Source organism: Hippopotamus amphibius, chromosome 12, assembly GCF_030028045.1.
Source record: "Hippopotamus amphibius kiboko isolate mHipAmp2 chromosome 12, mHipAmp2.hap2, whole genome shotgun sequence".
In the NCBI taxonomy this organism is placed as follows: Eukaryota; Metazoa; Chordata; class Mammalia; order Artiodactyla; family Hippopotamidae; genus Hippopotamus; species Hippopotamus amphibius.
Window position 1 is genome coordinate 14,079,161 of NC_080197.1, and position 26,204 is coordinate 14,105,364.

Consider the following 26,204-nt stretch of genomic DNA (forward strand, 5'->3'; position numbering starts at 1 on the left):
CATACACATATACACATAAGCTTTGCATTTTATTATATGTAGATTATATCTCAGTTATAAAAAAAAATGAGCTCACAACTATACAGTCATACTCCTCGTTATGGCAGATTTAGATAAGGATAAGGTCTCCTGACCTAGGCATCCAGACATTCATGGTACCACCCCTGCTTTGCTGTGTCACTGAGTTACAGCATCTCAACCAGGGCTTCTTCTAATGGGCGGTTTCTTTTCAGAGGCTTGTTGTGTGTCTAGGCACATAAAAATTACACGTGAGAAATTCTACCTGGAGCTGCAGAAGTTGTGGAAACTCTCTGGGCCATGGGGCCCGCCCACTTCACCTTTAGGTTTGATTTAGTTGCAATGAGCAGAAATTCAGGCTAGCTCAGCGGGAGTGGGGGGTGGGGGGGATTGCACTGGCCGAAGTCAATTCCGTGTTCTGTCCCCTTCACTACTTATATGCTGGGTGAATTGAGCAACTTAACCACATTGAGTTTCAGTTGTGTCATCTTCAAATGGAGGTAATAATCATGTTCTGCCTACTTCAGAAGGCTGCTGGGAAGACTCAACAGAGTAAGTGATAGCACATTGAGAACCATCTCTCCTGTGCTGCTATGTCCTGGAAGTGCTGGTGTTTTTGACAGTCGATTTCGGAAGCAGCCCAACCTGATAAGCAAATGGTCAGGAAAACTTCCCTCTTTCTGAGACCTGTGGGTTTATAGGGGAAGGGACTTGTAACCCTGTTGCCAGAGAGGTTTGTACTTACAAGGTTGTGAGAATTGACATCTGCGTTTGGGCTGAGAAATTGATGGCCTCCGTGAATACCAGCCTAGCAACAGCTCTGCTGCATGTTCCAGGAGAGGCAGGCGGTCTCCATTAGTGAGGCATGGATTGTGGGCGAGTGGTGAAACCTGGAGGATGCAGGAGAAAGCTCTTTTTCATGAAGAGAAAGGCCTCTCTTGAAGCTGCAGGCCTGGAGCGTAAACACACGTTGAAATAATCCATCAGTGGGGTGACTTCCCCTCATCAGACCGTGGAGAGAGAAGGCTTTAGCTACTGCCTGGAACACCACTAAGCTCGCAGAGTTGCCTAGGATACCGGTCACATGGGCCCATCTTCCAGACTTGTTCAAAATGATTTATTTTCCTTTATTTTGGAGAGCAGTGGGGGAGGGGGTCAGAAGTACTTCCAAAGCCCTGTCCTCCGGTAGTGGGGCCTTTGTGTGGGAGTGTCCTCACCTCCCTATACTTGTGCTCTCAGCAGCCCTTGCCTTTGGCAATTGGGACTAAAATAGTATTTCCTGTCCCGCTTCAGTTCCCAGTTTTCTGAACTCTGTGTCATCCCACACAGTGGCGGCTCCACGTTGTGTCCCTTTGAGGGGGTAGGAGTGGCAGCAATAAGTAGGGAGGAAGTAAGAGCACATGTGGCCAGGCCCTGCTGACTCTGGAAACTTCCTGGGATGACTACAGAGCAGAGCAGGCTGGCTCCTTCTAACCGCTCAGCCAAGGAAAGGCTGTGTCTGTTCTCAGCGGTCTCAGGGCATGTGCTTCTCCCTCTTAAGGTCCCAGGACAGGACTTTGCAATAAATATGCTCCTCTGCCACGAGGTCCTTCTGGCCCTTAAACTGAAGCATCACATTGGTAGATACTGCTGCTGGCTTATCTGCAGATGCTGAGATAGGTTTGTCCCTTTTCTACTTGCTTATTTAATCTAAACAGACAAAAAGCCCAAGAAAGGGTTGTGGTACGATCTAGAAAAATTCAAACCAAGTAGTTCTACATGCTTCTTTGGACACTCTCTGTCCTCTGATTTTCCAAAATATATAACAAGTGTAAAAAAGGAAGGCAAACCCTAACTCTTTTCTTCTTTCTGATTCTTTCTCCCCAGGCAGCTGTGTCTGTGTGTGTGTCTTGGAGAAGCAGGGCCCATTGGGAACGATGCCACCACCATCAGACATCGTCAAAGTGGCCATCGAGTGGCCAGGTGCTAATGCTCAGCTCCTTGAAATCGACCAGGTAAGCTCCGGAAGTGAGCAGCAGCGATGCCAGGAGAGGGATCAGGGCGTACACGGCAAGGGATGTCTTTAGGGGTGGGAACCACTGGCATCAGGAGTAAGAACCGGCAAGAGGAACGCCGAGGCCTGTCCCGCCCTATGGAAGGCTGGTCACCATGGCCTGGGAGAGGCTTCCTCTTCGAGAAGAGCTCTCAGAAAAGAAGTCCATGCTCAGGCCCCAGGTTGACCCTGCGGGGAGACCCTCTCGTCAGGACCTTGGCACTAGCAGGATGTAGCTGCTGATGAAGGATCTCTCTGTCTCTTTCAGAAACGGCCCCTGGCATCCATCATCAAGGAAGTTTGTGATGGGTAAGTTGAAACTGCCCCCGTTGTGGTTGGTGACAGGCTAAAGACAGAGAAACACTGCCAGACCCCAAAAGGAATTCTGCCCGAGGACCTGCTGTTCGTCGGGTCCCCAGTCTGGGGCTTCTGTGGACCATTCCTTATGAAGGAAGTATAGCTGGCAGGAATGTCCCTAAGATCTCCTAGCAATCTTTAGTTTTTCCTTTAAGCCCACGAATGCCCCACCTGAGGTCCTGGAGGGATCTGAGATCCATGCTGAGTTATATGTGCCACCTTGTGTGATACCAGTCTTTACAGAGGCTGAGGAGGTTACTGTTCAACATCTCAACCCAAAGCTTTGTTTTTTTACCTCTGTACATCAGATAGACCACCCAATCCCTTAAGCAACACTATTGAAAATTATTTATTTGCAGCTTCTAGACAGGTCCCCAGGCACGGCCAAACAGGCTGTACTGTTTTTCTCTTACATAGGTGGTCACTGCCAAACCCGGAGTATTACACCCTCCGTTATGCAGATGGTCCCCAGCTCTACATCACCGAACAGGTTAGTACAGGGAGAGGCCAAACCAACACCGGCCTTGCTGTGAAGTGAACCACCCAAGGGGGGTTGCTGTTTGCCCTCCTTATATCCAGGGAGCTTCCACTTATTGGGTAAAGAGCTGCTTTCTGGGCAAATGAGGAAGCGTCAGCCCTTGTTCTCCTCTAGTGGCTGGAAAAACGTGGCTTCTGCTTCCTGAGACGTGCATGAAAAGGGTCTTAGGAATTCTTTGCCAATAAACAAGCAGGAGAAGAGGGCCTGAGTGAAGAGTCTCAGTTACAACTACTTTAAAAATGACAGAAAGTTTTTGTTGATTCAGATTGCTTGCACAACTTTAATATTTTATCTTAGCTACTCTTTTTCTCTTTGCCTCCCAGACTCGCAGTGACATTAAGAATGGGACAATCTTACAGCTGGCTATCTCCCCGGTAGGTATTCAGCTTTCCTTAGGAACTCCTTTATTTGACAAGCATACGTGAGCACCTCCATGGGCCAGACTCTGTTCTGGAAACTAAGGCTTGGAGGTTAAAAAGTCAATCTTTGCTCTCACAGCCTCGTTGAGCGTAAACAAACAAATACAGTAAGGCCTCTCTCGGGCGTCTGGAGAGAAAGTTGCTTAGGGAGCTGTGGGAACTCAGAAAAGGGACCACCTGACTCGGCCTGAGGATTCCCAGAAAGCCCTTCCAGAGAAGGGAACACTGGCGCAGACGTTGAAGGATAAGCAAGAATCAGCTGAAGAAAGAAGAAAAGGAAACATATTCCAAGCATAGAGACGGGCTTTGTTTGGGGGAGGCAGGGGTGGTGGGTGGCCGAGGGCCTGGAGTGATCAGCCAGAAGCCAGTGGAAGGTTCCTGGGTGGCGGGTCTGACTTCATACAAAGGGAACATGGGGACACTGAAACATTTTAAGCAGGAAGCTATATTATGCTTAGATTTATATTTTATAAAGATCACTTTAGTGACAGTGTGGAAGACGGACTTGAAAAAGGAAGGTCGGTGGTAGGAGGAATCTTCAGGAAACTGATGAGCAGTGTTAACAGCCCATGAAGGCAGTGACTGTGGAGATGAAAGGATGGGCAGGAAAAGTACTTGGAGGTGAACTTGGTGAAGAAGGCAATCCGCCAGCTGTGGAAGCAGTGGGAGAATCCGCGCTGGCCCCCTGACTCCTGCAGGAGCAGCCCTCCTGGGTAACTAAGGAGGTACCCACAAGGGTAGAAAGAAAACAGGAGTTTGAAATGGCTTAGCTGAGGGCACAGAGAGTGTCAGGATGGAGGACGGTGTGGTCTGCAGTGAGCAGAGAGAAAGTAAACTGAGGACAGAACAGCTGTCTGTTGATCTGGGCTGTCAGCCAGTGGCTGGGGTGGCTGGGTGGCCGCCAGATGGCAGTGGGTTGAGTGTAAGAGGTGACAAAGTTGAGGACCTTGGGTTTACCATGTTATCAGGAAGCTTGGTTTGAAAGGGAGTTTATAGAGAAGGTACTAGCTCAGGGATACGAAGTTGAAATACATGCTTTTCAAAAAGAGGTAGAATATTCACGCATGTTAAAATCAGAAATGTTTGACAAAGATACAGTGAAAGGTCTCCCTCCCACTCCTGTCCCTCATCTACACAGCTCCTCGCCTCCTCTGACCCTTCTCGGTTGTTAATGTCTGTTGCAGTTTTTTTTAATGTGTCCTTGAAAATATGTTAAGATGGAAGAGAGGAAGGTTGCCAATTTGGGAAAGAGGGGGTGAGTGACAGGGCAGGACCTTGCTGCCCACAGGACAGGAGGGGCCTCTGGCCCAGGGGAGGGATTCACCCTAACTGCTAGGCCTGGAGTGGGACCAGTGATACGGGGGAGTGTACGTAGGTTTGTAGAAGGGCTGCCAGAAAATGGAGGGCGTGCTGGCCCCTGTTCTCTTGATATGACGTGAAAGACTGGTCCATCTGAGAGGAAGGGGTTGCAGAGTAATAGCAGCTACATTTGCTGAATGCCTGGGTTTTGCTGAATACATATATGGTATCACTTAATCTCAACAAACCCCACAAGATGAGTACTCTTGATAGCCCCATTTTTCAAACTAGGAAACTGAGACTGAGGGAGATTAAATAACCCGCCAGCTGCTGACAGCTCAAAACGCGGTGGAGCTGCCTCTCAAACCCAGGTCTGGGTGACTCCAGGCCAGTGTTCTCGGCACTGCCTCCTCTTGCTCCTCTCTCTCCTCCTCAGCTCTTCTCATCCTAAGAACTTCACTTCTCCTCCCCAGGTTCTGCTAATTTAATGTGACAGCCTGGGAGCCGCGCGCTTTTATAGAAATGCTGAAGCATTTTATAGACCTCTCTTACAGAGCAGTAGACTTTCCCAGAAGCAGGAGGAACAGGAGGCGGTGGCCCGGAAATGCTGTCTCAGGAGGAAAATTAACATTTGGAGTTGGAAGGTTCCAAGTGTGATGCAGACCAGTGCTCTTCAAATTGTTCTCCACTGTGACCTTTTCTCGCGGCGCACACGTTCTGCACCGTGGAGGTGATGGAGGATTTCTGTGTCCTCGCGAGCAGCGTGCTGTTAAAAGGAGGAGACACGGGCAGGCCTGACTCCTCGGCGGCAGCAGCAGCGTGTGGGCTCCAGTCGCTTGCTCAGCACGGGAAGAAAAATGAAGACCCCGGGAGCGTTTTTGCTCTCCAGACTCTTCCAGCCGAGATATTAAATTAACACACCAAAGATAGAGAATGGTGAAACGTAAGACGTAAGGCACAGACTAGAAAGTTAGTACGTTCAGCAACAGGCAAGATCCATGAACACGAGAGGAGGGGTTGCAGCTGCCGTTGCAGGAAGGAGGCAGCTGTTCCAGTGGGAGAGGTTCATGTACTTAGTGGGGAGGCTGTGTCACCAGCTGTCATTTTGAAAAAACCATTTTGAAATTAGCTGCTTCCAGCCCCTTGGTATTGTTAAAGTTTCCCCAGGGCCAGCACTTTGAGGAACAGTGATGAGGACTTTGAGAGAAAATAAAAAAAAAAACCAAATTGTCAGGTTTATCAGAGTTTCAGATTGAAAGGGACCTCATGAGATTTAAAATTCACCCAGTACAGGAATCCCTCTATGACAGGTGGTTGTCCGGATTTTCCTTGATTGCTTCCAATGACCGAGAGCCTAGTACTTCAAGAGACAACCTCTTCCACTGTCTGACGGCTTTCGTTAATAGAACTCTTACAGTTACCAAAGGGGAGAGCAGGTGGGAGAGGGATAAATTAGGAGTTTGGAATTAGCAGATACAAAATACCATATATAAATAGGTAAACAACAAGGTCCTACTGTATGGTGCAGGGAACTATATTCAATATCCTGTAAAAAACCATAATGGAAAAGAATATGAAAAAGAATATATATATATATATACACACCATATAACACTTTGCTGTGTACACCAGAAACTAACACAACATTGTAAATCAACTATAATTTAAAAAAAAAAAAGAAAAACTCTCCGATATTGAACCAATATCTGTTTCTATGTGACTAGGTAGTGGACTGTCGTCTCCCAGATCTCTCGTGTATTCCCTCAGTGGGAATTTTTTTAATCTGTAGACCGGGGTGGTACAGAAAGGATACACGTAACTACAGAACGGCCTTGGTGTACTGTGAGTCCCTGCTTGATCCAGTAACCATTTATCTAGCAAATCTGAAGCAGTGTGAAAAGCTGCTTCTGCCTCGAGCTTGGGAGTCCACAGAAGGTCCCCTGTGAGCTACTCCCAGAGCAGTAACCTGCACCAAGGAGCAGACAGCATGTATCTTGTCCCTGGTCCCACAGTCCCGGGCTGCCCGCCAGCTGATGGAGAGGACCCAGTCATCCAGCATGGAGACCCGGCTGGACGCCATGAAGGAGCTGGCCAAACTCTCTGCCGACGTGACTTTTGCCACCGAGTTCATCAACATGGATGGCATCGTTGTGCTGACGCGGCTTGTGGAAAGCGGAACCAAGCTCTTGTCCCAGTGAGTGTTCCCAAGTTCTCGTCCTGGGGCTCTCAGAGATTTATGACACTCTGCAGAGCATCCTGTGCTCATTTCCATTGAGTCAAATGAGCTTACTGAGCTCCTTCTGCATACAGAGCAGTGTGCCAAGCACCGGGGTCCACACAGAGGGGTATAAGTCACTATTGTGATTCTTCATCTTGTAGTCGAGTTGGGCTCTCACACATTCCGTGATGGTACAAAACAGGACTGTGCCAAGTGAGAAGTAAAAGTCGGGGCTATGGAAGTCAGGAAGAGATGTTAGCTCACTGCTGAAATCATTTCTGGAAAAAAACTGTCCTGATGGAAGTTAGTAAGCAGACCATCCATTATCAACTATTACAGGTGTCTGTCTGTCCTTAGCCACGCCCCTGCCTCCGTCCCTCTCCAGTCACCTCCCCCCTCCACACACAGGTTCCTTATACACACAGACACTCACGGGCCCTCCTCTGTGTTGGCCATAGCATACCCCCGCCCATCCGCTGTCTCCCTACCACCCATTTCGGGGCGGCGGTGGGGGGCATCCAGAACTTTGCGATGCACTGCAGACATCTCTGTGCAAACACCTCCAGTGCCTAGGTGGCCCTGCTGTTATCAGTGAAAAAGCAGACGTTTAGTTTGTCTTCTAAGCCCATGGAACTTCAGCAGGCAGAGAAGGAGTCAAAAGTCTTCTCTGAGCTGATGAATCAACTACTGAAATTTTTAACCAAACCAAGCAGCTAGTCTTGGGTATTTGTTTTGAGTCTTGGATTATCCAGCTACACGGAAATCCTGAAGCCTTTGGCTGCCGTCAGCACTGACCTGGGCGTTCCACAGTCCCGAGAGTGCAGGGTTAGACTGGCCTTCGCTTCCTCCTCTTTAAAGTGGAGATGATACCTACCCTGCTGTATTGTCATGAGGAGTACTGTGGGTGAGAATGGGTCAGAACGTGCTTTGTAAATGGGACTATAGTTTGTAAATTATAGAGCACTGTTCACATGTGCAAAGGATGAAATGTATGCAGAGCAGAGACAAAGGGGAGAGAACATTTCAATCCTTATTCACTGTCAGCTCTCTGGTAAGAGTTTCGCATGCCTTGTCATCCTGCCCTTGCCACAACCCCATGAGGTTAAGGCTGTGAGAAGAATTCAGTTTTACAGAGAAAGAAATAGAAGTTTGAAAAGATAAAATGTGCACAGTTAGTAAGTAGTTGAACCAGAGTTGAACCCGTGGCCAAAGTTCATCGTCTTTCTCCTGCGCTCTGCTGCCTCCCAGCCCAAAAGTGAATCTGGGACATAAACTCCCTTGGGTACCCCACCAAGTGTTGGGGTTTGACAAAGACCTGGTATCTTTTTTGTTCTTGGGAGATGGACGAGTGATTCTGTTTCCCTGAGTTGAGGCACCATGGAGAAGGGTAGCCTCATCTCCCAGCAGACTTTCCTTTAGCGATAGATTCTGGGGAAGAGTGTGCTCCACATGCGACTCAGGTGTGTGCCAGGCGCTGGCTCAGTGGCGTCCGCTGGTCTCACATGGTGCTGTCGTGGCTGCCTTCATGCCTGTGTTCCCCGGTTCTGAATCTTTGTATTGTTTTGTGTGTGTTTTGCACGTCTCAGCTACAGTGAGATGCTGGCATTCACCCTGACTGCCTTCTTAGAGCTCATGGACCATGGCATTGTCTCCTGGGACATGGTTTCGATCACCTTTATTAAGCAGGTGAGGCCTCCAACATTCCGTCTTTCTTCCCTCAGTTGCCACTTGTTCTCTAGGCTTGAGGGTTGATGAGGGCAACACAGCTGCTCCCATGAAGGTCAGCCTTCTGTCCCCAAGGCCAGACTTTCATCCGCAGGCTCTGGCCTTCCTGTGGCTCCTGGAAGATGTACTTACACTCGCAAGGCCTGCACTGAGAAGATGAAACTGAGCTCCCCAGAGCTGAATATGGCCAAAGTGGAACTGGATTGTCAGTGAGACTTGGGATAGCGCCAGCCAGCCAGCCAGCACATCCCTAAGTCTTGCAACCTGCTTCCTGAGTCCTCCCTCCTCTTTGGATAGAAAAATGTTCATTTCATTTGCCTTATATTGATGAGTCTGCCTTCTGTTTACAAATCTGCAAGGGAGCCTTTTTGATTGTAAGATGAACTCAGCGGTGGGAGGAGGTACTTCTAGTTTTGTCCTCCTTTCTTCTAGGAGGGCAGTGTCACCTCACAAAACTGAGCTAAAACCAGTGAATGATATATCTGCTGACCTAGCATGACACCCGTCATTGGCCTGGGATGTTGAGAACTTCCTAATGCTGGAGATATTTAGGCACAAGTGAAATGACCATGTGTCAAGGATTTTATAATGGGGATTGAGAAAAGGGATTAGATTACAAGACTTTGAGGTCCTTTCTATGTCCCCGAGTCTCTGCTGTTCTGCGTGTGTATAGGGACAAAGCGTATGTCAGGAGAACAGTACCTGGAGAGCAAATGAGATCCCAGTATCAATAAGATCCTCTGCTTTCTACACTCAGCTTTTTCATGCCTGAACCCTTATTTTGAAAACAAAGGATTAAGCCCTTAGGTTTAAGGAGATATAGTTGAGTGGATGCTGTAAGTTGAAATTGAGTTATCCGTGCCTAGGGACCCCCTGGCACATTGGCCAGCATAGCAGTTTCCATCATCCATCTACGTGGGGACAACTGTCCAGATGTGGGCAGCACGCGTAAGAGGAGAGTCTGGTGGGGCAGGCATCCAGAACCTAAGCCTTCAGCTCTTTCAGGCCCTGTGCTTCCTCACTGACTTGCCCTCTCTGGCTTTAGATCGCAGGGTACGTGAGCCAGCCCATGGTGGACGTGTCAATCCTGCAGAGGTCCCTGGCCATCCTGGAGAGCATGGTCTTGAACAGCCAGAGTCTGTACCAGAAGATTGCAGAGGAAATCACCGTGGGACAGCTCATCTCTCACCTCCAGGTGTAAGTAGACACCCTGCCCCAGCCTCCCTTCCCTACCTGTCCTCCTCTCCCCTCTTACTGTGTAAGTCTAACAGTGCTACTTCTGCTTCGTCTGTATTCCAAGATGCTGATCTCCTTGTTCATTCACTCATCACCTCTTCTGCACTACTGCCAGAATTCCTCCCTAATTCAGACCTGGTCCTGTCATGCTTCTGCTTGAAATCCTCTGTAACTCTACTTGCCTTTTAGGATAACTTGAAGTTTTTCCCAATCTTCCTGTACCACTGTGGTACCAGACAGAATTAGATGCTTTCTCCTCTGTGGGCCAAGTGGTCTCTGTTTGTATCTATGATAATTATATCTATATAAAATACTGTATTTTTATTATCTGTCTCCCATTTTAAACTTTAAGCTTTCTGGGAACAGGCACCAATCATTTTTGCATCCCTTGTTTTGACTTGAAGCTCAGTTAGCATTTGCTGAATGATTTCTTGCTGAACGAACAATATGCTGTTGGGGGTATTGTATAGGGTGTGAGTTCCAGTCCAGGCTCTACTGCAAACTAGGTCTCTGCCCTCAGCAAGTTACCTAATCTCTTCTGGCCTCAGTTTCCTCATCTCTAGACTGGGGTTAATCATCCCCATGTCTCAGACTTGTGAGGATAAAAGGTCTAGCATAGGGGCCAGCACAGGATAGGTAGTCAATAAATTCAGCAGGGTTTTTTTTTGTTTTGTTTTGCTTTGCTTTTTTGCTTTTTGCTTTTGTTTGTTTTTTAAGAAGCTTATCACATCCTAAAACATTTAACAGATCGTGAACAAAAGCCAAAGGCAGCTGAACCCTTTGGAGCACTGTTCGTCTCCTCCCCATTCTTTTTACTTGCCTTTCAACCATTCCACACAATGGAAGGGGACTGGACTTCTCAAAACAAGGGTGGTGATACTGCTGATTCCTTCCTAATAACTCTTGCTCCCTTTCTGGGTATGGGACATTGAGAGAACACCCTGCCGGGTCCAGGGAAAGCCAGAGCTCCCAGACTCAGTTGATTACAGCAGCCTTGTCTTCCCTCAGCTACGCTTTCAGCCTGTACCTTCCCACTAATCCGAGTACAAAGGAAGCACAAGGAGATCTGCAGCTCCGATCTCTCCTTGTCACTTCTCTAAGGAATGCTTCAGCCTCCATTTTCATGCCCCAAACCCAGAAAGGTTGATTGAAGTGAGGAGGACATTATAAACGCCAGATGGAGAATTCTGATTTTCCTGACCTCAGAGTTAGCTCTGTTTCTGTGTTTCTGAATTGGGAACGACCCAGTTACCTCCTTAGGGATGACAGAGGAGCGTGCCATTTCTTAGGGGTCAGCCTATGAAAACTTTCGGCCCGTTGCCTTCCCCAGAAGTCACATCCTCTGCTGCTGGGCTGAGGGACACTTAGTGCCCTCCGTTAGACCTCCAGAATGCCCCTGGCCAGCCAGGACACCCAGCAGCCCCTCTGGAGAGAGCCACAGAATGCACCCACGATGTGGTGGGGGGAGAGCTCCTGTCTAGTGCCAGGATTATAAGATTCCACAGAATGGTCATAGTTATTTTATTTGTTTAAAATAAAGTAGGTTCATAAAGACTTTGAAAATACAGACAAGCACACAAAGGAAGTCATGTGCCCCTTATCCCACCGCCAGACGTGACCGCTGCTAACACTAGAGTGACTGTCCCGCCGGTCTTATTTTCTATGCGTGTGTTTAACAGAGTTGGACTCTTACTATACATACTATGTGTGCCTTGACTTTTTTTATGGAATAATAGATCTTGAACATTTCCCATGTCAAAAAACCTTCTAAAAGGGTCATTCGAAACCTTTTTTTGTGGGAATTCCCTGGTGGTCCCGTGGTTAGGACTCTATGCTTTCACTGCCAAGAGTGCAGGTTCCATCCCTGGTCTGGGAACTAAAATCCCATAAGCTGTGAGGCTTGGCCAAACATTGAAAATAGATATATATAAATTTAAAATATATATATATATATATATATATATATATATATATATATTTGCATCCCAGATGCCTTTGGAAATCCAAGAACAGTTATGGACTTTTACCTTCCTGGAAAAAATATCATGTAGTCAACCAGCTACATGGAAAAATGACTGCACGATTTCCAGGGTTCACAGACAGTCTAAGCCCATCCCTAACCCCAGGCGAAGAATCTTTATGCTAAAACAGGATTTTTCATGACTGCTTAGGATTTGAATATATATGAACAGAGTTGCTACCGTGGACATTTGCATTATTTACTGTTCTTTCTTTTTTTAATAGTACTTTGATGAAATACCTTGCCAATAACTCAGGCACAGCGCTCTGATGACTGTCTTTGGATAAATTCCTGTTAGTGGAATTGCCGGGTCAGGGAGTCTGCCCACTTTTAATTAAGGCTTTCAAGACTTAGCCTCCAATTATTATTTGATTACAGTCTGCAAGTGATTGTTTTAAACCATCTCTAGGGATCATCTTGCTGGTCAGTCTTCTAACCTCCGTCTGCCTTCTTTCTCCGTTGACACAGTTCCAACCAGGAGATTCAGACCTACGCCATTGCACTGATTAACGCACTTTTTCTGAAGGCTCCTGAGGACAAGCGACAGGTCTGTGGCGGCCTTTTCAAGCTTTCCATCTGGGCTCTCCCGAGAGAAGACTTCTTACCCACCCAGTCATTTTCCCAAGAGTCCCTCCTTCTGTCCCTCTGCGGCCAGAGCCCATTAGAGTGGCTTTGCTAAGGAAGACCCAGGGAAGAACTAGGAGGGAAACCAGCTGGGTCTTAGGTCAGGGCAGGAGCCTGCAAACTTTTTCCCCTCAAGGGCAAGTAAATATTTTTCTCTTGGTGGGCCGTGTGGTCTACGTGGCAACTATTCAACCTTGCCACTGTAGCCAAAAGCAGACTCTAACAATAGGCAAACAGGTGGGTGTGGCTGTCTTTCCATGAGACCTTCTAGACACAAACAGGCAACAGGCCTCATATGGCCTTAGTGTGACTACCCCTGGGTTAGAGGATCAAGGAGCTGGGAGAGGAGACCCTCTGAGCGTCCCTGCCAAGGTCCCAGGAGACAGAAACAAATGTGATCCTTGCTTAAGGAAATGAGTAGAGGGACTTAGCTTGAAGTTCCATGTGTAAAGAGTCTCTGATCCAGGTTCTAAACTCTTTTCTTCTCTATTAATTAGCTGTGTGACATGATGCAAATTGCTCTACTTCTCTGAAGCCCAGTTTCCTCACCTGTAACATGGGAGCAACAACATCTGCCCCTCATTCACTTCATAAGGATGTCATGAGAAAAAACCACACCCCTATTTTACAAGTGAGGAAACCAGGGATCAGCTGGGCCGTGGAGCAAGTGCTGACCTAAGAGACCAGGGCCCCGAGGCTGAGTACTTTTCCTGCCACTGCTGGGCAAGTGCCCTTACCCCTCTGGGTCTCCGTTACTCTTTCTATAAAATGCAAGGGCCGGATTAAAAGATCTCTGAGGGCCCTTCTAACACTACCATTCTAGATTTCTCTGGTCAAAGCCCAAGTGATATACAAAAGAAAGACTTCGTAATTCTCGGTCAATAGCATGGGCTCAGTAAGTTGTAATTCCTGTGGGATCATGTACCAAGTTCTTGGAAGATTCTGGTGGGAGGACCAGGAGCATCTGTGGTTCTGTCTGTCCTTGTCTTTCTTGGATGGCTTGCTCTGTTCATCTCTTCCTCCCTAGTCCTGTTTTGAATGTAAACTGAAAGCTCATTCTTCCACCTGCTTCTCTCTGTGCCTTTTGCTTTCTGCCGGCAGGACAAGCACCTTAATCCTCTAGACCTGCCTGTCACTGTAAGTAGCGCTGCTGTGTGGGAAGGGCCCCGCTCTCTTTCAGGTGGGGAGGTCAAAGCTGGGCGAGAATCTCATGATCTGATCTAGCTGTTCAGAGAGCTCCAAGACACAGGAAAAGGTTGTGTGCTATAAATCTCATTTGTCAGGACACTTAGAGAAGTACCGCAGATCAGAGTCACATAAAGGACTAAGGGGATGCCTGCCTCCGGGGAATGTGACCCAGTCTCTCCTCTGTAACCTGCCTTCACATGGGTCTGTGGTTCAGCCAGGGAAGATCAGGTTCAGAAATAGCCTGTGACTTTCATCTAGCCAATGCCAGAAGCATTGCCTTCCAGCTTGCTATAGCAGGAGTTAAGGTAAACCCGTGCCCTTTTGGACGCCTACTAGATCGTAGGAATTGCAAAAGCTTCAGGCAGTTGACAGAAGGGAATCTGGATGCTCATTTCCTGGTCAGAGGGAGCTCAGAGAGGTCAGCTCTATGACGATGTGAAAGAGGATGAGTGCTTCCCCCGGCACCGCAGAGAAGCCTTTGGTCGAAGGCCTTTATGTTCCAGCAGCAGACCACTGACAATTACCGACTTTGCGAGTTGTCGACAGCAAGATTTAATCACAAGTCGGCCTCCCATCGCTACCAAAGAAGTTTCTAGTCCACCTTCTTCCTCTGCCAGCCAGTGTGTGCTCAGGGGACGCAAAGTAAAACTTAATGTTCCTGGCAGCGTCAGCCTTTTGGAATATGGCTAGAAATGTAGAAACGAGAGAGAAAGGCCTTCCAGCTCTGAGAAAAATGACCACGCTCACGGATATAGCTCCATAGGAGAGGTGTGACGGCTCCCTCAGGCCCATTGATTTAGAATTATCTATGAAATTAAGGCAGCAGTTTAGAAAGTGAAGTCATACTAATTAACATTATAAGAAGTGATGGTTGACATTGGAAAGAGGAGAAAGAAGAATTATGAAAAGCTGTCAGAAACATTAAAACCATAGTAATCTGGGACCATTTTGTTTAGGGGAAAATAGCTTCACATTTCAGAAGCCCCTTAGGGTATTACAGTGTCACAACACAGAATAATAACTGATGTGTTGGGTTTTTTGTTTTTGTTTTTGTTTTTGTTTTCATGAAGCCAAGTCCTTGGTGATGTTTAAATTATAATCATCATAATCTCTAGAAATAAAGAAGTGTATAAATTTTTAGAAGATTAGCATAAGAATGGTCAAAATAACGGTTCTGAGAGAACCCTTAAAGCTTCATTCCCTGGAAGATTCACTTAACTTAGGGTACTTTATTTCCCGAGTGAGCTAAACAAAAGTGTTACTGCCAAAATCTGAACCAAATATAATAAAAAAGGTGACCCTATTGTGAAAAACTACCCCAAAGCACCCAACACATTGTTCTCTAAACCGGTCAGAAGGGAGTCATGGACCACTTACTGTCTGAGAGCATCCTGTCTCAGCTCCATCTGCTGGCGTGGTGCCAGGGGGTGGAGGGGGGTGCTGGGGCCCCAGCCCTTCCCTGGGTTTGGAGTCCGTGTTTCATTAGATCCCTTCCAGCCTTGGCAGTGGTTCCGGCCTGGGATGGTGCATGAGGCTTGGGAACCATCACGCTGCTCTGTGCCCTGTGCTCGTTGTCCATCACCCGGCATCCTTGTAACACAAGTGTCTCGTCCTGAAGCCGTCTTTGTCCCTCTTTGAAGATGACGCAGTTGATTGTGCCATTGGGGAAGGAAACCCTGTTTGCATTCATGTGTACTCATGAAGGGAAATGTATTGGGATTTTTCAGAGTATAAAATATGTAGTTGAAGGGCTGTGAATTTGTTTCCATTTGCCCATGTTTCATTTGAAAGGAGAAAAAAAATTCAGGGGAAAAAGCCCCAGAGCTGTGACATCACCTTCCTCTTGAGAGTTGTTGCAGCTGGGTGCCTGCCACCTTGCCTTATGTTCGCTTCTTCTTCTCGATAGGATATGGCCAACGCATTTGCACAGAAGCACCTTCGGTCCATAATCCTCAATGTAAGTTCCCAGACAAGCTGTGTTTTGTTCCTGTTGTTGTGTTACTATTCACTGCAACTATTACTGTTGTTATAGTTGTATTATTATTATCGAATTTACTGTGGAGTGGGATGGGCACTCAGGAAGTTTACCAATAGATACTAAACACTTCCTAAGCTGGAAAGCTGTTTTGTGATCCTCTGTAAGCAGGGTTGTCTCTAGGAGGCTGTCCCACCAGGAACTGCAGAGCCTCTAAGGAGGTACGTAGCCAGCTATACTCTTTGTTGCCCTATCACTCCAAAAACCTTTATCCAGAGGGAATGTGTTGAAATAGGCACAGAAGAGGAATTCATTCAACTAATGGCAGTCCTAACCCTGGGTTGTGTGGGGCACTGGGAGGGATGCCCGGCCTGGGAGGTTCCAGAGGAGGAGCGGTGTCAGGAAGGAGAGGTGTCAGGAGGCTTCAGAGGCAGGTCTTCAGGTGAGGCTGAGGGTAAGCGAGCAGACCAGTCAGAAAAGGAATTCCTGCCTGGGGAAGGGGGGCACCTGGGAGGCGTGTGTGATGGGTAGAGGGTGGGGCAAGGATTTGTGACAGGCTGGAGAGAGAGCAAAGACCAGATCAAGCAGGGCCTTGGTCTGTTTTCCAAAAGCAATCGAGGGGCTTTAATCAGGATCATGAAATAACCAGCCTGGCGTTTTAGAAAGATCACACTAGAAGATCCGTGTTTCCGAGGGGTGTGTGAGGGAGGCGGGTAGAGCAGGAGTTGGTGGGGAGGGGGAGGCGCCCGGAGGGGGGGTCTCAGTCCCTGCTCTGCAGTGGGGGTGTGGTGGGGGAGGGAGCTGAGGCGGGAGGTGAGGGCGGGGAAAGAGCCGAGGAGATAGGTTAAAAGGAGGCCATTTTATCAGCTGTCAAAAACAAAGTCAAACCGGGAGACCACAGTGTAGGGAATAAAAGGAGACGTCGGGAGTCGAGTGTGAAAGGCTTCATATTCCGAACATGCACTTTGGAGTCAGCAGCCCCCACTCTGCCGTTAACCAATCTTTGATCTTGAACAGTTCACCTAACTTCTTTGGGCTTTGATTTGCTCATCTGGACGTGAGGACCAAATGAGCTAATATATATACACAGGGCTTAAGCTTAGCAGGGGGGCTGGCACTTGGTGAGTGCTCTGCTCACATGGGCAGTTCCTGCATCGTGAGCAAGATACAGAGGTGATAGAATCCAAGAAGGAACCATGGCCACCTGTGAAGTGGAGCCATGAGCTGCTCTAAACAGGCAGAGCCCGCAGACTTCACCTTGCAGAACCAGCTCCTGCCTGCAGGCCATCCCCCAGGTCACAGCCCCCCTGCCCACCCGGCAGGAGGGAGCAGACCAGACTCTCCCGCACTCTGCCTGCCACACAGGTCCCCACATTCTTGTCCACATGCAGAGCGGCTGTGTTGAGCGCCTTCCTCTGCGTGTGTGGGAGGGGGTGCCCTTCTGAGAGAACTCTAATGAATTTTGAGGCTTATTATTTACCTGAACGGGGCGAGAAGTTCAGCTCACTTCTGAACAAACTTGGTGAACAAGCAAAGACTCCACGCACTGTAGAAGACAATTCAGTGTCAGGACTCAGGACTGAAACGATCTGATAGGAAAAGGTTAATGCCTGCTCACTTAAGTCCCGGGATTTAACGGAGCAAGCCAGAGCGCAGCGGCCTGGAGGTACTTGAAGTCAAATAAGACTTCATCAGACCAGAGCTGTTCTTCTTTAAGCCATTGATGACTCGAGTAATTACCCTCGGGCTCTGACGTCTCTGGGATTGAGAAAGGGGGATTAAAGTGAATGAAAACCCATATCACATTAACTTTAACCTCTCTTCAGAGTGGATTTGTGAATTATGGAGAGAGATGAGGAGGGAGGAACAGGGGTAGACAGGTAGGGAGAAATCAGAGCGGCAGAGAGAGAGATGGTGCGTGTGAGCTGGAGAGGGCTCAGGGGAGGAGGTGGGGGCAGGGCACACGCTAGCGGGCCAGCGAGAGCAGGAGCAGCACTGTCCTGTAGAACTTGCTGCAGTTGTGGAGGTGTGCGCAGAACGGGTGGCCCACACCAGGTGTGGCTGTTGAGCACTTGAAATGTGTCTGGTGTGGCTGGGGAACTGAATTTGTAGTTCTTTAAAATTTCAGTTTAAATTTAAATACCCACCCGTGGCTTGTGGCTACTATATTGGGCTGTACAGATCTCGGGAAAGAAAGAGACAGAGGAAGGAAGAGCCTTCTGGAGTCACGGGTTGGGGAGAGAACGTCTCCAGCAGCGCCGTCCAATGGAAATAAGATAGGAGCCATTTGTTTCAGTGTTAGTGTTCTACTAGCAGCATCAAATAAAAAAGGAACAGGGAAAGTTAATTTCAGTAATACAGTTCATTTAACCCAGTATATCTAAAATACTATGATATCAACATTATTAAGGAAAATTATTAAGGAGATATTTTACGTTTTCTTTTTTCATAGTAAGGCTCTGATATCCAGTGTGCATTTTACGTTTACAGCACGTCTCAGTTTGGACCAGCCACATTTCAAGTGTTCACCAGCCACTGGTGGCTAATGGCTACTAGATGGGACTGCACAGATCTAAAGAGATCGTGCAAGATCTAGAGAGAACTGATCTAGAGTTAGAAAGCTCTAGACTACTTTAAAGTACAGCAGAACTTTCTGATAATGGACATGTTCCACATCTACTCTATCATTGGACGGTAGCCACCAGCCATATGACCTCCTGAGCTTAAAATGTGGCTAGTGCGACTCAGGACCTAACTTTTAACTTGAATTAATTTTAACTGACTTCGATGCATGTGTATGGCTAGTGGCTACCATTGTGGACAGCGCAGTTCTAGAGACCAGCTAGACCGAGTAAGAGAACACGAAGGGCACAGAGGGCCGTACCAGTGGGAAACTTGGCAAGAGACTCCTTTGGGCGAGAAAAGACCGAGAGTGACAGGATTCAAGATGGTGAGTGAGACAGAGGGAGCAAGGAATGCAAGAGAGCAGGCAGGAAAGAGCAGGAGGCTACCGTGGGCACGAAAACAGGACAGCAACAGAGAGGACAGAAACCGGCGTTGGTCAGCCCGGAGGACGGAGAGGGGTGTGGTGTGTAGCACAAGACAGAGATGGAGCATGAGAGGCGGAGGAGGACCTCAGGTGGGTGGGTATCAGGGAGGAAGGAGGTGGTGAGCTCGGAGGTGGGGGATAGAGTTACAGGAGGGAGGGGGACGTGGTGTGGGGACACGGGGAAGGAGACATACCCAGAGTGAGCAGAGGGCAGAGGAGGGACACCAGTAGGAGAGAAGAGGGTGATTGAGGGGCTGGACAAGGAGCAGTAGATGCTCTCTTGTATGTAGGTGTCTCGATCATTTAAAGAAAACCATCTTCTCAAAACCACTCTACTTGGTGAGCCCATCCAAAACATTTTATTTTTCTAAGGGAAAACAAAAGAATAGGACCGTCCAATTCTGCAAGCAATTCACGCACACTCTCTATTGTCTGGATCGCCTGCATCAGGCCCATTCACGTTCCATCCCCTTCTAGAGCATCAGGTCCCTGTGTCGGGGAGAAAACCCTATCCCCTGCGTGCTTTCTTTTTCACCAGCACGGATGTGACTCTTCAGTAAAAATCAGTTCAACCCTCTGCTCCCTGCCTCTGCTCTTTCCAGCACGTGATCCGAGGGAACCGCCCAATCAAAACCGAGATGGCCCATCAGCTGTATGTCTTGCAAGTCCTGACCTTCAACCTTCTGGAAGAAAGGATGATGACCAAGATGGACCCCAATGACCAGGTGGGTTCTCAGTGGGACAGAGCTGGCATTGTGTGCCGTTTGATGTGGTGCATTCTACCCGGTGATTGAGCACCTGCTGTGTGCCAAGAACTGTGCTTAGCTGTGTCTGCAAAGATGGTTTGTGTCTTCTCTGTGCCTCGCTGTGATCCCTTCCTGCTGGTGACTCTGGGCCAAGCCCCTCTCTGTCCTACGGTGGTAGAGGTGATGCCTCCTCAGAGATCCATCAGGGCCAGAGTTCTGCCTGGAAAAGCTCGACGCGCTCTTTCTTTTCCTTGCTTCCCTTGATTGGCTGATTCACCTGCTGACTGTCTGTTTCCCCTCCCAGGCTCAAAGAGACATTATATTTGAACTAAGGAGGATTGCGTTTGATGCGGAGTCTGACTCTAGCAACGTCCCTGGGAGTGGGACCGAAAAACGCAAAGCCATGTATACCAAGGACTACAAGATGCTGGGATTTACTGTAAGTTTCCCAGAGCATGGGCACTGGTAGACCTTCTCCCCTGGCAGGGAGTCAGAGGGCCCACCCAGGCAGAACCATGACAGCCCTACTGTGTAACGTCACCGTGGCCCTGGAACAGAAGACACTAAGAGGCTGGAGGGCCCTTGACACTTGGTGTGCTTTGGCCGGGGCAGGTTCACAAGTTTATGTGCAACATTTGGCCCCTTGAAACAAATCCATCTGTAGGAGGGCCCGGGAGGTTGGCCAGATGAGTGAAGAGGGGACGTCTCCTCAGAGCAGCTAAGTTCTTTAAAAAGCTGGAGTGGGTATTCTGTGATAGGATACAGCTTTAGAATGGAGTTAATTCACCTAAATAGTCATTGGGCATCTACTCGGCACTCAACAATATTTAGGTGCTGGGGGCGCAAGACGAGTCAGCCACAGTCCAGTGGAGAGGGGTACGTGACAAGAGCTACGACAGAGGCCGGTGTGACGTGTGGCGGCATGTGGCTAAGAGGCAGTCAGGCTCCCCCTCAGGTGAGCCTGCACACAGGGTCTACCAAGTCTCAAATCAGGTGTGTTTATTTCTGCAGAACCATATCAACCCAGCAATGGACTTTACCCAGACTCCTCCTGGAATGCTGGCCTTGGACAACATGCTGTACTTGGCGAAAGTCCACCAGGACACCTACATCCGGGTAAAGGCTGGGGACCAGCTTCCTCTGTGCTGATGCCGCATCGCTTGCCTCCCTCCCTCCCTCCCTCCCTCACCCTCCCTTTCCTCTTCCTCCCGCAGATCGTCTTGGAGAACAGCAGCCGAGAAGACAAACACGAGTGCCCCTTTGGCCGCAGTGCCATTGAGCTCACCAAAATGCTCTGTGAAATCCTGCAGGTTGGGGAACTGCGTAAGTCTGTGTGGCTCCCTCCTGCCTTCAGCCATTCCTTGTACCCAGTAGCCTGGTGAGACCCGAGCGTCTAGAGTTAGGTGTCTGTGGGACTGGACAGCCTTATGGTGCCTTTTTTTTAAATCACTGAGTGAGCTGTAATCCATCTTACTCTTGTTTATGAGAGTCATGGCTGTGGCTTTTTTGAGCTGGTGATTCGAGCATGTTGAGTATCAGCTTTGCCACCATCCACTTACTCCTGTGTGTAAAGGCCAGCTGAGCCTGCACCAGCGTAGAGCCAGACCCGTGGAAAGAGCCTGGAGAAGAAAACTCAGGAAGTAGAGGAAGGCCCATTGCACACCCCTCATCAGCTTGGTCCTTGGTCTGGTTTTGTTCCTTCGGACTTTGGTGCAGAGGATCCCAGGTTTCTGGATGTGGGCTCCCAGCTTCATCCTTTGCCTGTTTCTCTTCTTCCACAGCAAACGAAGGGCGCAACGACTACCACCCGATGTTCTTCACTCACGACCGAGCATTCGAAGAGCTCTTCGGAATCTGCATCCAGCTGCTGAACAAGACCTGGAAGGAGATGAGGGCAACAGCCGAGGATTTCAACAAGGTCAGTGTTGCAGAGCTCTGAGGTCCACGGGCTGAGACCATCCCAGGACAGTCTGTGACAGCTGGCCAGAGCCTGGGGAATCCCTGAGCTGGAAGACAGCGTGGTCTGCAGCGCTGAGTCACAAGACGGAGACATTGAGACGTCAGTTCCCTCTGTAACCCTGAGCAGGTGTCTCCCTGCTGGGCCCCTCATTTGCCGAGTGGACCAGTACTGGCCCTTCCGGCCTTCCTTTGAGAACAGGAGGGTAAGCAAAGCAGTGATAGCTGTGGGTTACTGAGCACTTGCTCTGTGCAGGCACCATGGCAGTTTCATGAACTGCGGATGTTAGGGAGAGGTTGGAGTGGATCTGCAGTGGTGTGTGTGTCAGGGGTACTTACCAGTAGCCATTCCTTGATGCTGTCCGAGTCCACTCTCTGACAGCACTGCTAGGCCCTCAAAAGCTGCTCATCTCATTGTAAAAATTTGTAAAATATAAAGAGGAAAAAATGATATATAATTCCCCTCCCCATTTTTATGTTTCTCTCTAGTCTTTTTTTTTCCTATAGATTTTTCCTTCATTGGTGGGGAGCTGACTGGATGTGCAGATGGTATCCTGCATTTTACTTTAGCTGTTGGTGTTTTAAGGGAACTAACACGTATTCTGAACACATTACAGTGTGCCCGGCACTGTGCATCCAGATAGCATCTCATATCCCTCAGGGCAGCCTCTGCCAATGACAAGTCTTCCTTTCTCTCGCTTTAAAGACGAGTAGGTGGGCACCTGAAGATGTCGAGTGACTTGCTCTAGGAACAGATTAAGGCGCAGAGTCAAGATCTGAACCCACTTCTTTCTGACTCCCGCAACCTACACTCATCCCACCGCACCGTTGCCTGCACATTTGTCACCATCCATCAGTTGTCCTATGTAACTGTCTAGGAGGAGACAGTTGTAGAGACTCGGTGCTCTTACTTGCCTAGCGGATGCCTGTGGTGCCCGCCGTGCTCAGGACCGGGGAGGGCAGAGCCTGGTGTCCGTTGATCCGAGCAGGGCTGAGGTGGCCGCCTTCTCGCCTCTCAGGTTATGCAGGTAGTCCGGGAGCAGATCACGCGAGCTCTGCCCTCCAAACCCAACTCTTTGGATCAGTTCAAGAGCAAACTGCGGAGCCTGAGCTACTCTGAGATTCTGCGACTGCGCCAGTCCGAGAGAATGAGTCAGGATGACTTCCAGTCCCCGCCGATTGTGTAAGTGCCGTGGTTGGGGGGGTGTGGGTGGCGGTGCCAGCTCTGCGTCCCTTCAGAAGCCCTGCTGTCCCTGTGACCACCTCTGTCCTCCGGTGCACGTCTACCCCAGGGAGCTGAGGGAGAAGATCCAGCCCGAGATCCTTGAGCTGATCAAGCAGCAGCGGCTGAACCGGCTCTGTGAGGGCAGCAGCTTCCGAAAGATTGGGAATCGCCGGAGACAAGGTGAATTGAGGGCCTGGGCACTGGGCTGTCCGCCCCTACTGCCCGGAGCCGCCGCACTTGGGGGGCAGCTGGCCGGACCTTCCCTGCGGGGAGCAGGCAGAGAACGAGTCGTCTTTTCACCCCTCGTGTGCCCAGGCCTTTCCCAGAACTGTCCTTGCTCACCTGCCTGGCCTCCCTTGTGTTCCAGAACGTTTCTGGTACTGCCGCCTGGCCCTGAACCACAAGGTCCTGCACTACGGTGACTTGGATGACAACCCTCAAGGGGAGGTGACATTCGAATCCCTGCAGGAGAAAAGTAAGTCCATTTCTCTGTTGGGGTGTCGTGGTAGCTGGGCTCGCCGTCAGGAGACCTAAGTTCTAGTCCTGGCTGCGTCAGACTGGTTATCTGGCCTTGGGCCAGTTCTTTCTCTGAACCTCTTTCCCCGTCAGTCAGAGGTCACCTCCACCTGGCCTACCTCAAGGGGCTGTTTGCAGAATTCAGTGGGATCACAGAATGAATGGGTTTTGCGGATTGTAAAGGGTGATACAAGACTCAGTTGAAGGGCAGTGGTTAAGGGCAAAAGCTCTGAAGCCTGACTTCCTGGATTCACATCCTGGCTTTGCTCTTAATTCTAATTAATGACAAGTTAATTCTCGCCTCTGCCTTGGATTCTTCTGTAAAATGGGACTGCTAGCCATGTTTCTCTTGTCAGAGGATTGAATGAGTCCTGAGTGTAAAGCGCTTAGGACAGTGGCTGGCAGGGGGTGAGGGTAATTCCGCTCCTGTTTGCTCTGGTGGCCGCTGTGCTCTTTATTACCATGAAGTGGAAGTGAGGGGAGAGTCTGAGGCCCTGTTCCTTAGGGAGACAATGCAAAAGCCCTGAACTGACCCCCAGTTAGGTGTGACACAGCCCAGCAGGCCACAGTCCAGGCAAAGTGACCACAGAGGAAGGAACGATACAGGCACCCTCCCCAAGCTCCTACATCCCTGTGGGGCTGGGGTCTGGGGCGTCCCTTCCAGCACTGATGCAAGGACCAACTTGCAACCATAAAGCTTCCGGAAACTAATTCCCCTCATTTATCAGTTCCTGTTGCAGATATTAAGGCCATTGTCACTGGGAAAGATTGTCCCCACATGAAAGAGAAAAGTGCTCTGAAACAGAACAAGGTAAGTGGGGAGGCAGCCCTGAGTCTGAGCTGCTGTCACAGTGATGCGTGGAGTATGGTCAGTGGTGGTTGCTTTCTAGGTGCATGTCCCATGACCCATGAGCCCCCCCCCCCCCCCAGTTCTCTCTCTCTTTAAGTTAATCCTGAATGTTTTGTTAAGAACAGTTTGAAGAGACACCAAATAGATAGAACCCCCATATATGCCTCGCCCAGCCTCATCAACCGTGGCAGAGTCTATCCATTCACTTGTTCCAACTCTTCCCTTATTACTTTGAAGAAAATCTCAAATATTATATCATTTCATCTGTAAAGATGTAGAATGAATCTCTAAATTATAAGGACTCTCTTAACATAATCCCAATACCATTTTCACACCTAAAAGGAAATTAAAAGTTGTTATTCAGTATCAAATATTCCATTGATGTTTGATTTTCCACTAATCATCTTAAAAATATCATAGTTTCTCATATAAAAATATATAAATGTTTTTGTGTGTTCACATGCACACACACACGCACTCATACCCGTTTTGTTTGCTAAATCAGAATCCAGGTAGGGTCTGTGCATTGTGATTAGTCTTTTAAGTGTCTTAATTCATAAGTTCTCCCTCCATCTTTTCCATCTTTTTTTTTTTGTCCCTCTCTTTACAGTTTATTAGTTGCAGAAACCAGGTTGCTTGTTTGGTAGTTTCCCAGAGTCTGAAATCTGCTGATTGTCTCCCTGTGGTGTAGTTGAGCCCATTCCTCTGTCCCAGATCTGTAAATTGGTAGAGAGATCTAGAGGCTTGATCCAGTTCAGGCTTGACCTTTTTATTTTGGCCAGACTCCTTCCTAGATGGTATTCTATTCTATCAAGAGGCACATAATGTCTAGTCTCTCGCTTTGTGATGTTAGCGGACTCTGGATGCTTAGTGCCTCGTTTCATTAGTAAATTAAGGTTTGCAAACTAGTGATATTCTAGTGCAGTCATCCCTTTTCATTTATCAGATGAACCCTCTCTCTAAAGATAATCTTGCCATTATCTACAGTGGTTTCCCAGTGATACAGTTTATATAAGAAGGGAGGATAAATGCTTGATTCTTTCCTTTTATGTACCTACTTTTGAAACAAGGAGTTAGTTCCCTGGTATCATCCAACAGCGACCTAATTTATGCATGTGTTTTGTTTTTCAGTATTATTATGAACTCATGGATTTAAGCCTATTATGTTTGTTTCTATCCATTACAGTTGCCCCATCTTTGGCCACAATTTATTTTTGTTGTGGTGGTTTTTTTAAACTGTTAAGGCTCTCGGTTTAATTACCTAGATATATATACTTAAGGTCATATACAGTTGTGGATCGTGACATTCGAAAGTTCCAAGTATTGAGAAATGACTTTTCTCCAATCTTAAAAGTGTCACCAAAAAAAAAAAAAGTATCACCACATCCTAGGCATGACTTGGGTGGGTAAGTGAAGGTTGAGTACCGCAGGCCTCATCTCCAGCCACTCTTGAGCACAAATCCTGGGGCCTTGATGACATCACATCTGGATCAGCACGTTTGGTGACAGTGCCAAGTTACTAGGGCTTTGGCCAAGATCTTGATGTATAAGTCTCAGGCCATTCCACTGCTCCAAATAACTGAAACCCTTTCTCCTTTAGGAGGTGCTGGAATTGGCTTTTTCCATCCTGTATGACCCCGATGAGACCTTAAACTTCATTGCACCTAATAAGTATGAGGTGAGCAGTGTGGCACTGCCTTGGGCGGCCGAGCCTTTTCTGTGAGTTTGCAGCTGGAGGGGAGGAGTGAGAACAGGAACATCCCCCTAAAGGCAGGGGCCCCCAGAGTGTCGAGAAGGCCGTTGACACCAAGAATCTGCCATGTTGACACCAAGGATCTGCCATGCGGCCGTTGACACCAAGGATCTGAGCTCCAGTTACTCTTAGCAGCAGCAATAGGTTGTCATTAGAAAGACAGGGTCAACTAGGGATAACTTCTTTGCCTGGAACTAGGAAAATTCTCCGCTTTTCAGTTTCTGCATGGCCACCCACCCAAGTGATCCTGACAGATCCTCCCTCCTCGGGGCTCTGGGGCACATGTTGTAGTGGATCTGACCTGGGCTCTGAAGCCAGGTGGATCTGGCCCTCCTGACCCAAGGACTACAGTTTCATCTGTAGCACTAGAAGATGCTAGATATTGAAGAGCAATTGTGGCTGAGAACATACGTGGCTGGTGAGCTCTGAGAACCATTGGAGGGAACTGAAGCTGGGGCTT

The 26,204-nt window shown here is 48.5% G+C and overlaps 1 protein-coding gene across 3 annotated transcripts in view; it reads left to right on the forward strand.

The window, feature by feature from the left end:
- Window positions 1-26,204, forward strand: part of ELMO2 (engulfment and cell motility 2) — a 37,364-nt gene that overhangs the window by 8,992 nt on the left and 2,168 nt on the right. Inside the window, exons 2-20 of one of the 3 annotated variants that reach the window (XM_057702989.1) lie at window positions 1,885-2,012; window positions 2,319-2,359; window positions 2,825-2,897; window positions 3,269-3,319; window positions 6,676-6,857; window positions 8,468-8,567; window positions 9,652-9,803; window positions 12,331-12,409; window positions 15,581-15,631; window positions 19,301-19,423; window positions 19,749-19,883; window positions 20,456-20,560; window positions 20,659-20,767; window positions 21,226-21,362; window positions 22,420-22,583; window positions 22,693-22,805; window positions 22,993-23,100; window positions 23,870-23,952; window positions 25,592-25,669. In XM_057702989.1, coding sequence (XP_057558972.1) covers window positions 1,935-2,012; window positions 2,319-2,359; window positions 2,825-2,897; window positions 3,269-3,319; window positions 6,676-6,857; window positions 8,468-8,567; window positions 9,652-9,803; window positions 12,331-12,409; window positions 15,581-15,631; window positions 19,301-19,423; window positions 19,749-19,883; window positions 20,456-20,560; window positions 20,659-20,767; window positions 21,226-21,362; window positions 22,420-22,583; window positions 22,693-22,805; window positions 22,993-23,100; window positions 23,870-23,952; window positions 25,592-25,669 — 1,962 coding nt within the window. In that variant the 5' untranslated portion in view covers window positions 1,885-1,934. Of the gene's footprint in view, window positions 1-1,884; window positions 2,013-2,318; window positions 2,360-2,824; window positions 2,898-3,268; window positions 3,320-6,675; window positions 6,858-8,467; window positions 8,568-9,651; window positions 9,804-12,330; window positions 12,410-15,580; window positions 15,632-19,300; window positions 19,424-19,748; window positions 19,884-20,455; window positions 20,561-20,658; window positions 20,768-21,225; window positions 21,363-22,419; window positions 22,584-22,692; window positions 22,806-22,992; window positions 23,101-23,869; window positions 23,953-25,591; window positions 25,670-26,204 lie in introns of those variants that run through there. The other 2 variants (XM_057702991.1, XM_057702992.1) reach the window with 2 other exon arrangements.